This window comes from Dromiciops gliroides, chromosome 3 (assembly GCF_019393635.1).
Source record: "Dromiciops gliroides isolate mDroGli1 chromosome 3, mDroGli1.pri, whole genome shotgun sequence".
NCBI classification, from domain to species: Eukaryota; Metazoa; Chordata; class Mammalia; order Microbiotheria; family Microbiotheriidae; genus Dromiciops; species Dromiciops gliroides.
The window spans coordinates 262,064,548-262,080,587 of NC_057863.1; the positions used below are offsets into that span (position 1 = coordinate 262,064,548).

At 37.0% G+C, this 16,040-nt stretch overlaps 1 protein-coding gene across 2 annotated transcripts in view; it reads left to right on the forward strand.

Annotated features, from left to right (window-relative positions):
* Positions 1-13,823, forward strand: part of JAM2 (junctional adhesion molecule 2) — a 126,176-nt gene extending 112,353 nt beyond the window's left edge. The window contains exon 10 of one of the 2 annotated variants that reach the window (XM_043996972.1): positions 10,641-13,823. In XM_043996972.1, the coding sequence (XP_043852907.1) occupies positions 10,641-10,673 (33 nt within the window). In that variant the 3' untranslated portion in view covers positions 10,674-13,823. The remainder of the gene's footprint in view (positions 1-10,640) is intronic. The other variant, XM_043996971.1, reaches the window with a different exon arrangement.
* Positions 13,824-16,040: the final 2,217 nt, after the last annotated feature.

Sequence of the window (16,040 nt, forward strand, 5' to 3'; positions counted from 1 at the left end):
ACTGGCCCTGGATTCAGGAGTACCTGAGTTCAAATCTGGCCTCGGACGCTTGACACTTACTAGCTGTGTGACCTTGGATAAGTCACTTAACCCCCATTGCCCTGCAAAAAAACAAAAACAAAAAAAGGGGAAAAAAAAGAAAAAAAATAGTTTAAAAAAAAACAGTTGAAGATGTAAAATGGGAGGTCAGCAAGAAGATTAGTACAGGATAGGTAGATTTCAGAATCATTGGAATAGAGATGATAATTAAATCCATGGAAGCTAATGAGATGACCAAGTGAAATAGTATAGAAGAGAAAAGAAAAGGGCTCAGGACAGAACCTTGTGGGATGTGTACCTTTAGAAGGCAGGACCTGGATGACGATCCAGCAAAGGAGACTGAAAAGGAATGCTCTGATAGGAGGTAAGCCAAGTAAAAGGGGAACCAGGAGAGAGTGGTATTCTGAAAACCTAGGGAGAAGAAAGTATCAAGGGGGCAGCTAGGTGGCACAGTGGATAAAGCACCAGCCCTGGATTCAGGAGAACCTGAATTCAAATTTGGCCTCAGACACTTGACACTTACTAGCTGTGTGGCCATGGCCAAGTCACTTAATCCTCATTGCCCCACCAAAAAACAAACAAACAAAAAGAGGAAAAGGTAGAAGACGTCAAGCATAGTGTGCAAAAGACAAGAATCTCACATTTCCATCTAGCAGAAGTCCATGACTGCATGGATTCCCAAATCCCCATCCAGTAGATGTCTGGAGAGACCAAGTTCAGTGGAATGATGAGGTCAGAAGCCAGATTGTAGAGGGCTAAGAAAAAAGTGAGAGAAAACCTGGGAATACCTATATAAACTTAAGCAAAGTAAAGTGATCAGAATCAAGAAAAAAATCTATAATGTTTACAATATTTAATAATATTGTAAAGACAATCAACTTTGAAAGACCTAATAACTGATCAGCACAAAGACCTACCATAATTCCAAAGGTCTCATGATGAAATATGCTATTCACTTCCAGATAGAAAACTCATGGACAGATTCAGACATAGTTTTTCTCTTTCTCGCATTTTTTTTTCCTTTTGGTGGTGTAGAGAGGGAACGTGGCTAATGTGGAAATTCGTTTTGCATGACTTGTTTGTAATAGGTTTTGTTTTTCTTGCCTTCTCACTGGATGGGGAAGGCAGGAAAGGAAGAGAGAAAAATTGGAACTGAAAAAAAAGTAAAGCTTCTGTGTTCTAAAAATAAATAAATAAAATTTTTAGGGATAAAAAAAGAAGAGAGTGAGAGGAGAGAAAGTAGAGGTATGTATTATAGACTCCCTCTTCAAGCAATTTGGCTACAAAGAGTATAAGAAATATAGGATGATAACTTGTAGGGATGGAAATATCAAATGAAGGTTTGGTTTGTTGTTGTTGTTTTTCAAGACAGCAGAGACCTGGGTGTGTCTGCAGACAAGGAGAATAAAGATAAGTGAGAGAGTATGGCTACAGAGGGGGCATTCTATTGGAGGAGATGGAAAGGAATGGGATCACTTGGGCAGATAGATGAGTTTGCCTTGATAAGAAGTGGCCCACTTCTTTGTGTGGGACAGGGGTGAAGGAGGAGATAGTGGTAGAGACACCTAAGTGATATGAGATGAAGAAGAGGTTAGAAGAGGAAAATCATGGTAATTGTCTTCAATTTTTTCTTTAAATGTGAAGCAAGGTTCTCAGCTGAGAAGGTGGCTGGAGGAGGAGCCATGGGAAGTTTGAAGAGGGATGAAAAGATTTGGAAGAACTATTGTGGAAGCTGAGATAGTGAATTGATAAGGGACGTGTGGAAAGATTGCCCAACAGCTGTGAGGGCCCAATTGAGGTTATATAATATGAATTTGTTTTGGACCCAATCAGAATGATTCTGTGTGGGGTCCAATTTTTAATTGGGGAGTGTTAGCTAAGTGGCTCACCACAATATTGGGGTAAGGAAGGAGACAGACAACCTCCCTCAAAGCAGAGCAGGATCGGGGCAGCTAGGTGGCGCAGTGGATAGAGCACCAGTCCTGGAGTCAGGAAGTCCTGAGTTCAAATCCGGCCTCAGACACTTGACACATACTAGCTGTGTGACCCTGGGCAAGTCACTTAATCCCAATTGCCTCATCCTCCCCCCAAAAAAAGAACAAAAACAAAACCAAAAAAAACAGAGCAGGATTTATTTAACAAGAACGAACTTAAAAAAACACAAACAGGATCAGTAGGATTAAGGGAAAGGATATAAAATGGGGAAAGGGAAATTATACAACCTAAAGAACACCACCGCCCAGGAATCAGCTGAGAACATACAGCAGCATCCTGTCACTTTCCAGCTTCAAGCTAGAATGGCGAAAAAACCTTCCTTCTTCCCAGCAGACCCCAGGCTGACCACACACAGCCCCCAGCCAATTGACTGGCCACTCTGACAGTCACATGACTGCCCTCACTGGGCTTCCAATCATTACAATTTTGCCAGGCCCATGTAGGTGTCAATGACATGAGGTGCCAGCACCATGGCCACGGCTACAACCAGTGGATGGAGCACCATGCCATTTGCGAAGCCCCCAGAGGCCAGTGCGCACACCGAGGTGTTTTTTTTTAAATTCTAGCCAAAATATGGAGTTATAAAAACCTCAAATAACAATTCTTTACATGTGATTTTCTCCATCTTTGTTCATCTTCACATAGAAAGTCTAATTTCTCTCTCATGTAACAACCCTTCATATATTTAAAGATGAATATTCTATTTTTCTCACAAGTATTTTCTGCAGGCTAAAGATACCCAGTTCCTTCAACCAGTCTACAAACGGTGTGAACTGAAGGTCATATACCTTCTTGATTGAACAATCTTCAGTTTATCACTATCCTTCCTAAAATGTAGTGACCGGAACAAAATACTATTCCATATTTGATCTCATCAGGAAGAATATAGCAGGACTATTACTGTCCCAGCCCAGGACACCAAGCATCTCTCAAAGTAGTTCAAGATTCTCTTAGTTTTCTTCAATTTAATTCAACCAATATGTTGCTTCCTCAGTAAATTTGTTTGGGGTTTTTTGGTTTTTGGTTTTTGGTTTTGTTTTTTTTGGTTTTTTGGTCAGGCAATGAGGGTCAAGTGGCTTGCCCAGGGTCACACAACTAGTAAGGGTCAAGTGTCTGAGGCCAGATTTGAACCCAGGTCCTCCTGAATCCAGGGTCAGCGCTTTATCCACTGTGCCACCTAGCTGCCCCTCTTCGCCAGTAAATTTTAAGGTCCTCGAGGACAAGGACAGTTTCATTTTTGTCTTTGTATTCTCAGCACCTAGCACAGTGTTCTTCACCATTTGAATGTTTTCAGGACTTTTACTGAAAATTTCTCCTTGGATAGATAGAATTAAGGGGAAAAGCAAAAGAAGAAAGGTTATAGCCATACCCCCTCAAACCCTAAGAGTTACCATAAAAAAAATGTGAAGGAGGACAAAAGAAATCCTAGGCTTTTCCTTCTCCTTTCTGAAGGACCAAGTCTTAAACCTCAAAAATCTGGTATGAGTAGCAGATCGTTGCCATTCACCATGCATTTCCTGATGCAAGGTGGTGACAATGAGTTGATGATTTGGAGCAGTACCAAAAATATCAGGGATACAGAAGATAGCACCATCAATACAATCATGAATGCTTCTCCTGATGTAAGGCAGTGATGATGAACAAGAGCACCAGGAACCTCAGGGCCACAGGACAATTCTCTGTTAACCATCAGGGTTATCTTTTGTAAACTGGCTAAGAGGTCATAAGCTTCTTGCATGAAATCTGCCTGGAGATATAAGTTGTTACCAAAGCTCATCCTATATCATCACCTACTCAGTTTTGCAGGGCCCATCAAACCAAAACTTCTTCCCTAAGAGTCACATTGGGGGATAATACCAAATTTTTGCCACTTTAAAGGCTTCTGTAGGGGTGTCTGCCCTCTTCTTCCACAGGGGCAAAATTTGGACTCTAGGAACTGAGACTTACCATCAACTCAATTAAGGAATCCCTTTTTGTCCAGCTAAGTATACATTCACTATAGTCATATAGACAGTTTTATTTTTTCCCAAACTATTGGAAAACAAAGTGACTACCAACAATACCACTCCTTGTCCTCCAAGCCTTTTATGGGAAGGAGCAGTTGAAACCATTCCCAATTGAGTGGGGCCTGAAATATTTGTCCAGGAACTTGAAGCTAAGGTAACTCCGTGCTGGGGAAAGAATAAAGAAGGGACAGAAAGGTTGGCTTAGAATTACATTCAAAAGTAATCCGTTCTTATCAGGTAAGTCTTCCTGGAAAGTGGATCCCAAGAACCAGTAGATGGGAGAGCCCTTTCCCTTCCTAGGATCCCAATGATTTATCACAGACATGGCTTCTGGAAGGTTGGACCCCTGACCTGGGCAATCAGGTGCAATATGATGAAGGACCAAGCCATTTGCCAGTTGGGGACAAGTTGAAAGTTGCTTGGATTAGGTAGATGTTTTGAGTGGCACAAAGTGGAATTGGAAGCCAGATTGTAAGGGGATGAGTAGTAAATAGGATTTGAAGAAGAAGAGGAAAAGAGAATTGAAAGCTTTTTCTAGACTATGGTAATGAGGAGAGATGTAGTATGCTAGCTTGAAGAGATGTCATAGTCAAGTGAAGGGTGTTTGGTTTTTTTTAAGTATGGGGGATCTGGGCATGTGTATAGGCAACTAGGCAGCATTGAAGAAGCTAGTGAGTAAGAGACTAAAGATTAGAAAGTTATTTAACTGTTAATTCTTATTAAATTTGCAGTCCACTGAAACTACTAGATCTTTTTAAGGACAAATGGCTACCTAGTAGTTCTTTCTCCATATTCCACTTGTGAAGTTCAATTTTTGAATTCATATATAAGGTTTACATTTATATCCATTAAATTTCAACTTATTAGATTCACTCATAGAGGAAGTGTGGCTTAATGAATAAGTGCCAAGCTTGGAATCAGGAAGACCTGGATTTATCTTCAGTTTGTGACACTCACTGTGACCTTGAGCAATCCCCTTAACCTGTATGTACCTTAAAGAAGTGTTGGTGGAACAAGTCTTGACACCAGAAGTATCCTACATTGATTGAAATCACATATCCTTCAGATATATTTGAATCCAACATTCTTCCCTGTTGACATCTTTCTGAGTCTTGTTATCTAGTGTGTCAATTATCACCCCCCAGCTTTTTACCTTTAGCAAATTTGATAAGTCATCTATGCCTTTTTCCAAGCTATTAAGCCAACATCTGCTTCTTTGTTTTTGTTTGTGGGGCAATGAGGGTTAAGTGACTTGCCCAAGGTCACACAGCTAATAAGTGTCAAGTGTCTGAGGCTGGACTTGAACTCAGGTCCTCCTGATTCCAGGGCCGGTGCTTTATCTACTGCATCACCTAGCTGCTCCCTCAACATCTGCTTCTGCAACATGTCACACAATATACATATATAGGATAATTTGGAAAAGTGCTTAAAAATAGAATAGCCTAAGATAGTATTCTCTACTCTATTTCTATCCAATAACTTCAAAGGTTAATGTTAGGATAGTAACTGTCCTTGGTTTTTATCACTGTATCTTCTTGACCTTCATTGAAGTAAATCTTACAAGCCTTCACTGAAGAACAGGAAGAGTAGTCCTTCAAGAAGTTTAATGGACATTCCAAAAGTATTCTATTCAACTTAACCACTAAACATTGATATCATAAAAACTTATGAAGCTATTATCATTAGACTGCGAACTCCTTGAGAGCAGGGACCATTTTTTTCTAACTTTCTTTGTATCCCCAGAGTTTAGCATAGTACCTGACACATAGTAGGTGTTAATAAATGCTAGTTAACTAACAGATTGATCTCCCCAACTATTATCTCCCTTGTATTTACTTTGTATCCATTTTGTTCATACTGATGTATATATATGTTGTTTCCTCCAATAGAAGGGAACCTCCTTGAGAATAAGAACTGGGGGGTTTTTTGGTTTGTTTTTACATCCATAACTACTTAACACACTTTCTGGCACATAGTAGTCACTTAATTGGTGTTCCTAAGTTCACACAGTAAAATAGTGCAAAAATAAAGTAGTGGCGGTGTTAGAAAACCACATACCCTGGCCTTTAGCCATTGACCTTCATGAAGTCATTAGCCTCCACCAAATGAACACTTGTTTCCTTACATACTATATGATTCCTTAAGGACTCACCTTTAGTTAGTCAAATTACTTGCAAAGATACAAAATTATTGAAAGTTGTATTTCTGAAAAAAAGTTGAAATCAGCAGTTTGGCATACTCAACAGGGACATTAGACTATTTTAGAGCTCATTTTCAAACACTACAATTATTCAAGGAATATATTTCTTCCTTTTATAGCATACTATTGTGTTTTTGAACTTTGTTTTTTATTTCTATAGGTGCACAGGCAAGAAGTTTTCTAGTACATCCAAACCATTTTCTGAGAAATTTAATTGTTTTCTAGATATTCCAGCTTTTTATCCTTCAGAATTAGTTTCAGTTAAATATCCCAGTAGTATTTCATTATTTTATCAATCATGCTTTTACAGCTATCCTTCGGATCTATATATACATAGCCCAAATATTGAAACGTTTATACTAGATAATATGCTTTTCTATTTGTTGGGCTTATAATTTTTTTGTAAATGATATCTTTTATATTTATATTATGCTTATTTCTGAATATATCTCTTCTCTCCCCACTAAAACCCAGTGGGCCAGGCCTCATAGCAAATTTCCATTTGTTGTTAAAGCAGCTTAATATCTTGATTTTTAGAATCCAGTAGGATTTTTATACCTTACAAAATTTGCATCTAATTTTCATCACTAATTTCCAAGGTCATAACAATAATGAATTTAGTAGGACCCATTTGGACCTTAATAAAACACATCTCAGGGTAAGAATTTATCATTAAGAAAACATCCTTATATATTCTTCACCAGCTCCACAATTTTAGGCAGCCAAAAGCCATGCTTCACTTCTACTTCCAGACCATCTTTTCAACAATATCAACAACCTGACCTGAGACCATGTCCTGGTAGTTTTAAACCTTACATCTCTTGAACTCTCTTCTGGAACAACTGTGGTCAGATCAACTATGACACTGCTTCCAGAACTGTTGTTTCCATATAGCCCCACTCATTATTTCTATAATCTTCTGGGCCAAAACACCATCCTAGGTCACCACTTGCTTATTTCTAATGTCTTCCCTATTAGAATGTAACCTCTTTGAGGGTAGGGATTATATGTGTTTTTATAGTTGTATCCCCAGAAGTTATCACAGTGCCCGGCACACAGACATAAATAAATGTTTTTTAATTCCAAGGTGAGTATCTATTCACAGTACTGACTGTCTTTCCCTAATAGACATAAGTTAGTCAAAAAAGTCCCAAATGTAACCAGGGCTTTTTTAAAAAATGATTATTCAACTTAACAATCAATAAATATTAATTGCCTACAATGTGTAAAGTACTGGAGAGACAATGACAAAAATGAAATAGTCCTAAAGATAAAACAAATACACAGATATATATAAGGGAAGGGGAAGGTAATAAACATTTATATAGCATGTATTACTTGCAAGCACTGTGTGAATATTATCTCATTTGATCCTCATAACAACACTTTGAGGTAGGTACCGTTATTATTCTCACTTTACAGTTTAGGAAAATGAGCCAAATAGAGAATAATTTACTTGTCCAGGGTCACACAGCTAATAAGAGTGTGAGGTTCCATTTGAACTCAGTTCTTCCTGTCTCCAGGTCTTGCTGTCTATCCATTGTACCACCTAGCTGCCTCAAGGTATATAAAGTATATACAAAAGAATTTCAAGAGAGATTGAACTAATAGTTTAACTGGAATAGTGTGTATTACACTAGACAGGACAAAAGGAGCATTAAATGCTAACCTGACGGGGAAGCTAGGTGGCGCAGTGGATAGAGCACCAGCCCTGGAGTCAGGAGTACCTGAGTTCAAATCTGGCCTCAGACACTTAACACTTACTAGCTGTGTGACCCTGGGCAAGTCACTTAACCCCAATTGCCTCACTAAAAAAAAAAAAATATGCTAACCTGATGAATTTGTATTTTTTCTGAGAGGTAATAGAGAGACATTGAGGATTTTTCAGCAGAGGAGCAATATTGGGCAGATCTACAATTTTATCAATTTGAAAGCAGTATGAAGGATTAATTGAAGAAGGAAGAAATTAGAAGTAGGAAAACTAAATAAGAGACTGTAGCAACAGATAAGGAGAGAGGTAATAAGGGTTTCAAGTAGGATAGAAGTTGTATGAGTGGAAAGAGGATGCAAAAGGCATTATGGAAGTTGAATCGATAAGATCTGGCAACTAATTGGATATGGGGCTAAGTGAAAGGGAATCAAGAATCATTACTATAATGGGGACCTGGGTGACTAACAGAATGGTGATGCCCTCAATAGAAATAGGGAATTTGGAGGAAGTATCATGAGATCTGTTTTGAACATGGGGAGTTTGAAATGCCTTTGGGACAGGTGGAGATGTCTAGCAGGCTGCTGGTAATATAAGACGGTAGTTTGAGAGAAAGATTAGGGGGCTAGATTTGTAATTTGGAAGTCATTAGCATACAGATGATATTTGAATTCATGGAAGCTGATGAAATCAACTTAAAAGAAAGAATAGAAAGAATAAGATCTTGAAGAATAAAATTATATTATTCTGCCATTTACTAAACTAGCAAAGTAAACTTTTTCAACCTGTAGCCCAGAAGCTCAGTAAGGACTATTGTAAGTTCAGAAATGTACTTCTTAGAGCACAAAGTACCAAGAAAAAGCAAATGTCATAATTGGAGGGAGACAGGAGTGTAAGGTTGCAGAAGGGTTTTCTTTTTTCCCTTTGTTTTCCTTCAGATAGAGTGTTCCAGTGTGGAGCTTATTAGGAATTCCAAGCCAATTCCAAGTTGATACAGTAATCCCCAAGAGGTTGGGATAAACAAGGACATAGCTCTAAGGGACTTCTCTACAGGATTCTGATGTTATGACGAAGAGTATCTTCAGAGGATACTAAGATCATAGCTTTAAAGCTGGAAGGCACCAAAGAATCCTCATTTTATACTCATTTTACAGAAGAGGAAACTAAAAACTAGGGAGGTTCAAGTAACTTTCCTAAGGTCATACAGATAGTATGCTGCTGAGAAGGTATTTGAACCAGAGCCTCTGGCTCCAGAGCCAGTCCTTTTCCCAGCATACCATCTTGGGGTAACCAGAATGAGTGAGACTCCTTGCCACAAGTTGGAATTACATGATAAATTTAACAATGAAATTTATGAAATTTCCATTTGTAAATATAAATTCCTTTATTTCATTTAATAAATTCAATAGTACAAGTGCAGAAAGGAGACACCAGACAAAAACTCATGTAGATAAAGATTTAGGAATTTTAGTTGACTGCAAATTCAGCATGACATAGCTGACAGAAAAGTTAATGAGATCTCAGGGTATGGTAATAGTACTAGATTGTTTTAAAAAAAAAAAAAACAAGTATAGTTTCTATAATAAGGGAGGTAATAATTCCACTTATCTGAGATGTTTAGATTGTTTGTCATTCAGTTTGGGTATAACATTTTAAAGACCATTGTTAAAAAAGAATGCATACAGGGGAGAGTGGCCAGAAAGGGGAAGGGATTTGAAAACATGCGGAACATATGAAGATTGTTTAGTCTGGAGAAAACCTGAGGTACTTATCAGGGGGAACATGCTAACTACCTTCAAATATGTGGAGAATTGGCATGTTGAAGAAGGGTCATCAAAATCTTTCCATAGACGTTATCATGTATTAGATATAGGGTTGTGCTGTGTGGCCTGAATGAAGGATAACCCATATATTTGGGACAGACTAACAATTACTTTATGCAGCCTGATAAGACAAAAGAAGGGAGGCAGATATGAAGGATTACTAAAGTATACTATTCCCATACTACTATTTGCAAGTCTCTTCCACTCAACAGTTTGAGAATTTCTTGACTCATGAATACTTTTTGTTTTTCTTTAATTAAAATGTGAAAAATGCAACACTAGAATATGTTTTAGTTGAATGATATTATTTTGTAATAATAATAATAACTAGCATTTACATAGCACTTTAAGGTTTGCAAAGTGCTTCACAAATATAATCTCCTTGGGGCAGCTAGGTGGCACAGTGGATAAAGCACTGATCCTGGATTCAGGAGGACCTGAGTTCAAATCTGGCCTCAGACACTTGACACTAGCTGTGTGACCATGGGCAAGTCACTTAACCCTCATTGCCCAGCAAAAAAAGCCAAAAAATCCTCACACAAATATAATCTCATTTATCCTCTCAACAATTCTGGGAATTAGGTGTTATCCTTATCCTCATTTTATAGATGAGGAAACTGAGTCTGGCAGAGGTTAATGACTTGCCCTAAAATCCTACAGCTATTAAGTGTCTGAGACTAGATTTGAATTTGTATCTTCTTGACTTGATTTCCAACACTCTATGCGCTGCACCACCTAGTTGTCTTTTTTGGCCTTTTTTTACTTTAAAAAGAAAGATACAAATTTATAAACAAGTTATTTGCATAGATAGTAACTATATATTTGCTAAATTAAGTGATATAATTAAACTTGCTTTTTTCTACCCTTAGGATTTCAAGCACACAAAGTCCTTTGTAATTTAGAAGACTTCTTACTTTGAGATATACCTAAACCACTGTTTGTAAAAACAAATTATTAAAAACGATATTAAAAACTGTGCTTTGTCTTACATTTAACAAAAGCTACATAATGAAATCAGAAAGATAATTTTTGGTAAAATTTTATTGTGACCGCTATAGTATTTGAAATACAACATTTTAAAGAAATAGTCTTAAGCACTTCATGTAATGAATTTTTTGTTGTTGTTTGGAGTTCTTGTGCCTTACTTGTAAGTTACCAGTATCACAATGTCCTTGTATGTATGTATTTTTGAATTTCTTTCTACTATTTCTGTCCTATTTGGCAGCTTAGGTATCTTCTCACAGCTACTGCTATTTCTGAAAGAAAACATTTAAATAGCTTACACTGAAATCCAAACTGTCCTTACTGCACAAGAAAATGCCAGCCTAATATACCTTCTTTGTAGGCACTCAGATGGGGGTAGTTCAGAACACACTTTGAAATAAAGGGTTTATTTGAACATATAACTACCAAAATCCTGTTTTTCTATCCCAAGACAAACCTTGTTCACCTATATGAGGGAATTCATATAGAAGTATATTTGCATAAATTCCATACATTTTGTTTTTGTTTCTCTACTTCATAACAAAAAAGAAAAGCAAGGAAATTCAGGAAAGCAAGAGTGGATGTTGTGTACGATACCCTTTACGTGTCTTGAAGCCAGAAAGACAATTGTTAAGATATATCTGCTTTCAATCACAATTCTAGCACTTAACAATTGACTGACTCTGGGTAAGTCTTTGTGATCCTCAGTTTTCCTATCTCTCAGTATGGGGATAATAATATCTGTATCATTTACTTCATAGGGTTGTTGTTGTAAAGATCAAATGAGATGATATTTGTAAGGTACTTTACAAAACTTAAAGTGTTATATGTGTCAGCTATAACAATGATGACAATGACAATAACAATTCCTCTTCTTTCTCTTCCTTTTAATACATTCAAAGGTTAGAAACTTTGAACTAGGCAAGGAAGGCAGTTATCTAGGGCAAAATTTGTTTCAAGCAATACTTTTATTATTACTGTTTTAAAATGCACATGTTCATAGTGCCAAAGCATTCTATTCTTCATGGCAAATTTATTTTGAGAAGTCATATGGTATAGTGAAGAATAGCAGTGTTTCCCAACCTATGGGTTAAAAAGCCCACAAGAGGGGTAGCTAGGTGGCACAGTGGATAAGGCACTGGCCCTGGATTCAGGAGGACCTGAGTTCAAATACAGCCTCAGACATGTGACACTTACTAGCTGTGTGACCCTGGGCAAGTCACTTAACCCTCATTGCCCCCCCCCAAAAGCCCACAAGAGTAGCAGAGTTATTATAAGGGATCCATCTCATTTAAATGACTTGTTATAATTAATAAGCAAACATATCTTCTGTTGGCTGAATAAATGGCAAATATATATATATATATTTTAAAAGATTCTTACTGATATATTTTGTTTTTGCATCACCTATATTTCCTCATGTATCCCTCCTCCCACACATAACCAACCTTTATAACAATTTTTCTAAGAGGAAGATGAAAAAATGTCATCAAAACCAATCAATGCATAAAAAAGTTTCACACTTTCTACCCACAATTCTGTAAAAGAGCTGGGGCACAGTATCCCCTCTTATCTCTTCTTTGTGGTCAGCCTTGTTTTTAATAATTTCACAACATTCAGTTTTGATTATGTTGTGATTCTTATTGTTTCCATCATTATAATCATTGCTTATACTGTTTTCCAGGCTCTGCTTTCTTCACTTTACATCAATCCATATGTCTTTCCATGTTTCTTTTAGTCATCATTTTGTCATTCCATAATATTCTATAACATGTATAGCCATTCCTCGATCAATGGGCAATTACTTTGTTTCAAATCTTTGTGATAAAAAAAATGCTACTATAGATATTTTATTGTATATGAAATCTTTATTTTTTTTTTGAACAATGGCCTCCTTTTGGTAGATGCCTAGCAATGGAATTTCTAGGTTAAAGAACATGGATACTTTGGTCACTTTTTGGGGGCATAATTCCAAATTGTTTTCCAGAATGGGTGTGTTATTACACAGTTCCACCAGCATTGCATTGCCTGTCTTTCCCCAACCATATTGACCATTCCTATCTTTTATCATCTTTGATATTTTGCTGGGTGTGAGATAAAACCTAAGGGTTATTTTGATGTGCATTGCTCTTACTATTAGTGATTTGAAACATTCTTTCATGTGGTTGTTAATTGTTTGCAATTCTTCTTTAGACAATTGTTTCTTCATATCCTTTGACCATTTTCTCTATTGAGAAATGAGTTTTGGACATGTATTCTTATTATGTGATACAAATTTTTTCCCCATTGATCGCTTTCCTTTTTAACCTAGATGTATTAATTTTTTCTATGTAAAAGATTTACAATTTTATGTAATTATAATAGCCTCTTTTACCTTTTGTAATTATCTTTATCCTCTATTTGATTAAGAATTCACCCCCAAAGTCATGAAAAGTAAATGTTTCTTTTCCAAAATTTTTAGGGTGCTATCATTAATTTTCAGATCACACAACTAATTTGAATTTGTTGTGGAATAGGACATTAGATGTTGGTCTAAACCTAATTTCTGCCAAATAGCTTGCTAATTTTCCCAGCAGTTCTTATTGTATAAGGAATCGCTTCCTAAGTAATGTATGTTTTCAGGTTTATTGAACCCTGTATTACTGAGTTCAATGGTTTCTTATTCTTCTTCATCCAGCCTTTCCTATCAATTTATTTTCCATTTTAAAACTACTACCAAATGTATTTGATGATTACTACTTGATTGATAGTTTAAGCACTGGGAGTGCTAGTCTTCCTTCATTCTTACCTTTTCCATCATTTCTCTTTATACTATAGGCCTTTTGTTCCTCCAGATGAATTTTATTAATTTGTCTAGCTCTAGAAAGGACCCTCTTGGAAATTTGACTGGTGGAACACTCAATTTGGAAATTAGCTTTATTAGCATTATGATTTTTCTTCTGTTGCCATAATCTAGCTATGACCACTGGATATTCCTCTAGGTATTTAATTTCTTTATTTCTTTAAATAACATTTAAAAAATGAATCTATGTAGGTATTGGGTGTGCTTTGTTAGACTGATTCCCAAATATATTTTTTGGGGGGTGGGGCAGGGCAATGGGGGTTAAATGACTTGCCCAGGGTCACATTGCTAGTAAGTGTCAAGTTTCTAAGGCCAGATTTGAACTCGGGTCCTCCTGAATCCAGGGCCTGTGCTTTATCTACTGTGCCACCTAGCTGCCCCCTGATTCCCAAATATCTTATGTATTGTGTATTTATTTTTGTACTGATTCTCTGATTTACTCTCCAAAGGTCAAGTCTGACTACATATTTCTCTTAGGGTTCTAGGGATAACCCTGAGGAAGAGGGCAAGGCAAGAAGCATTTGTATCTTATCTAATGTTTTTGCCTCAAGGTCCCTGTTCTGGTGTTTTCCTAGCATTGTTAGCTGCCAGAGATTAAGGTCCTAGTTTCATTTAGTCAAATCAGGAATGGTGCTAAGTGCTGAGGATACCAAAAGAGGCAAGACAGTCACTACCCTCAAGGAACTCACATTCTAATGGGAAAGACAACAAGCAAATATATATAAATAAGCTATATACAGGATAAATAGGAAATAACTAAGAGAGGGAAGCCACTAGAATTAAGAAAGCTTCCTTTATGAGATGGGATTTTAGTTGACACTTAAGGGAAGCCAGTAGGCAGACATGAAGAGGGATAGCATTAAAGGCATGGGGGACAGCTAGAGAAAATGTCAGGAGCCAAGGAATGGAGTATCTTGTTCATGGAACAGAAGGGGGTCAGTGACAATGGATCAAAGAGTATGTGGTAGATGTAAGAAGATTGGAAAGTTAAGAGGAAACTAGGTTATGAAGGGCTTTGAACACCAAACAGGATTTTATATTTGATCCTGAAGCAAAAGGGAGCTACTAGAGTTTAACCAATTAACATCAATTAGCTTTTACAATGGGATATTTATTGCAAATATATAACAAAAATAGAAATTACAAACATTTTCACAAAATCTTGGGGGCATATTACCCCATATACTACCTTGAACCTTGAAGAGAGTAGTCTCATACTTAATGCAGTTCATACATAGCATTCATCTCACAAAGTTTACTTCCAAATATAGCATAACAACTGTTTGTTACTGCTGCATGAACCCAGATAGGTCACTCAGTACTTGGTTCTACATTGTCTGGATTCTAGCAACTCCCAGCTTGAAGCCCAGCTCTTGGACTTTTGGTGGCTGGCTCTCCTGACCTTAGGAATGTCATAAGGTCATAGTTATTTTCAATTCTATTCATCTAAAAACAGGAAAAAATAGACATCATTAACATTATCATCATATAGCTAGCATTTAGATATTTCCTTAAAGTTTTCAAGGCACTCATCTCATTTAATCCTCACAGCAACCCTGGGTGGTAGATACTATTATTATCCCCATTTTACAGATGAGAAAACTAAGACTAAGAGATTAAGTGATTTACTCAGAATCAGAGAGTCAGGATTCAAACCTAAGTCTTCTTCACTCCAAGTCCAGTGCTCTATCAATGAACTACCCATCTGCTTTGCCAAAAGTAACAGAAGCAACAGCAAGGCCATGTTCTTTCAGCTTCATGCTGATTCCAGAGGAGAGGAGTCCACAGTCCCTCCCCAACTTGGAGGACAACAGCTTGTTTTCCTTCTCAGATTCTAGCCAGGTAGGAAAGAAACAGAACTAGAGAATCATCCTTTCTAGCTGCTGCTTTTTAATGTCCCTTAGTTCCAGTTCTATAGCCAATCAAAAAGGCTCCTCTTTACTACTTAAATTAATGGTTCAGAATGGTTCAGTTACAGAATACCTGCCAATGCCAAAAGTCTGCATGGGGATCATATCAACCAAGAATGTTCTATATGCTCATAGGTCCTAATGTTATTGGCTAGTCCCCCTTACATCCTTAGTGGTATTTCCCTTTCTATTATTGACTGCTAAATTTTGTTATTATTATACAAATTTGCTGTTGATTGTTGTGGGCTCATTTGTGGCCTGCAACTTTGCTGAGTTAGTTTATTCATGGATTCACTCTGATTTTCAAAGTAAATTATAATGTCATCAGCACAGAGGAATAGTTTTGTCTTATCTATGACTATTTTGATTAATTTAATTTCTTTCTCTTGTCTTGTTGCTATCAATATTTGTAGATCAATATTAAATGACAATGGGGACATGGTAAATCTTTGCTTTACTTCTATATTCATTAGGAAAGCTTCTTAATGTTTTCTCATTAAACAAACTGCTTGCTTTTGGCTTTCTTTTTCTTT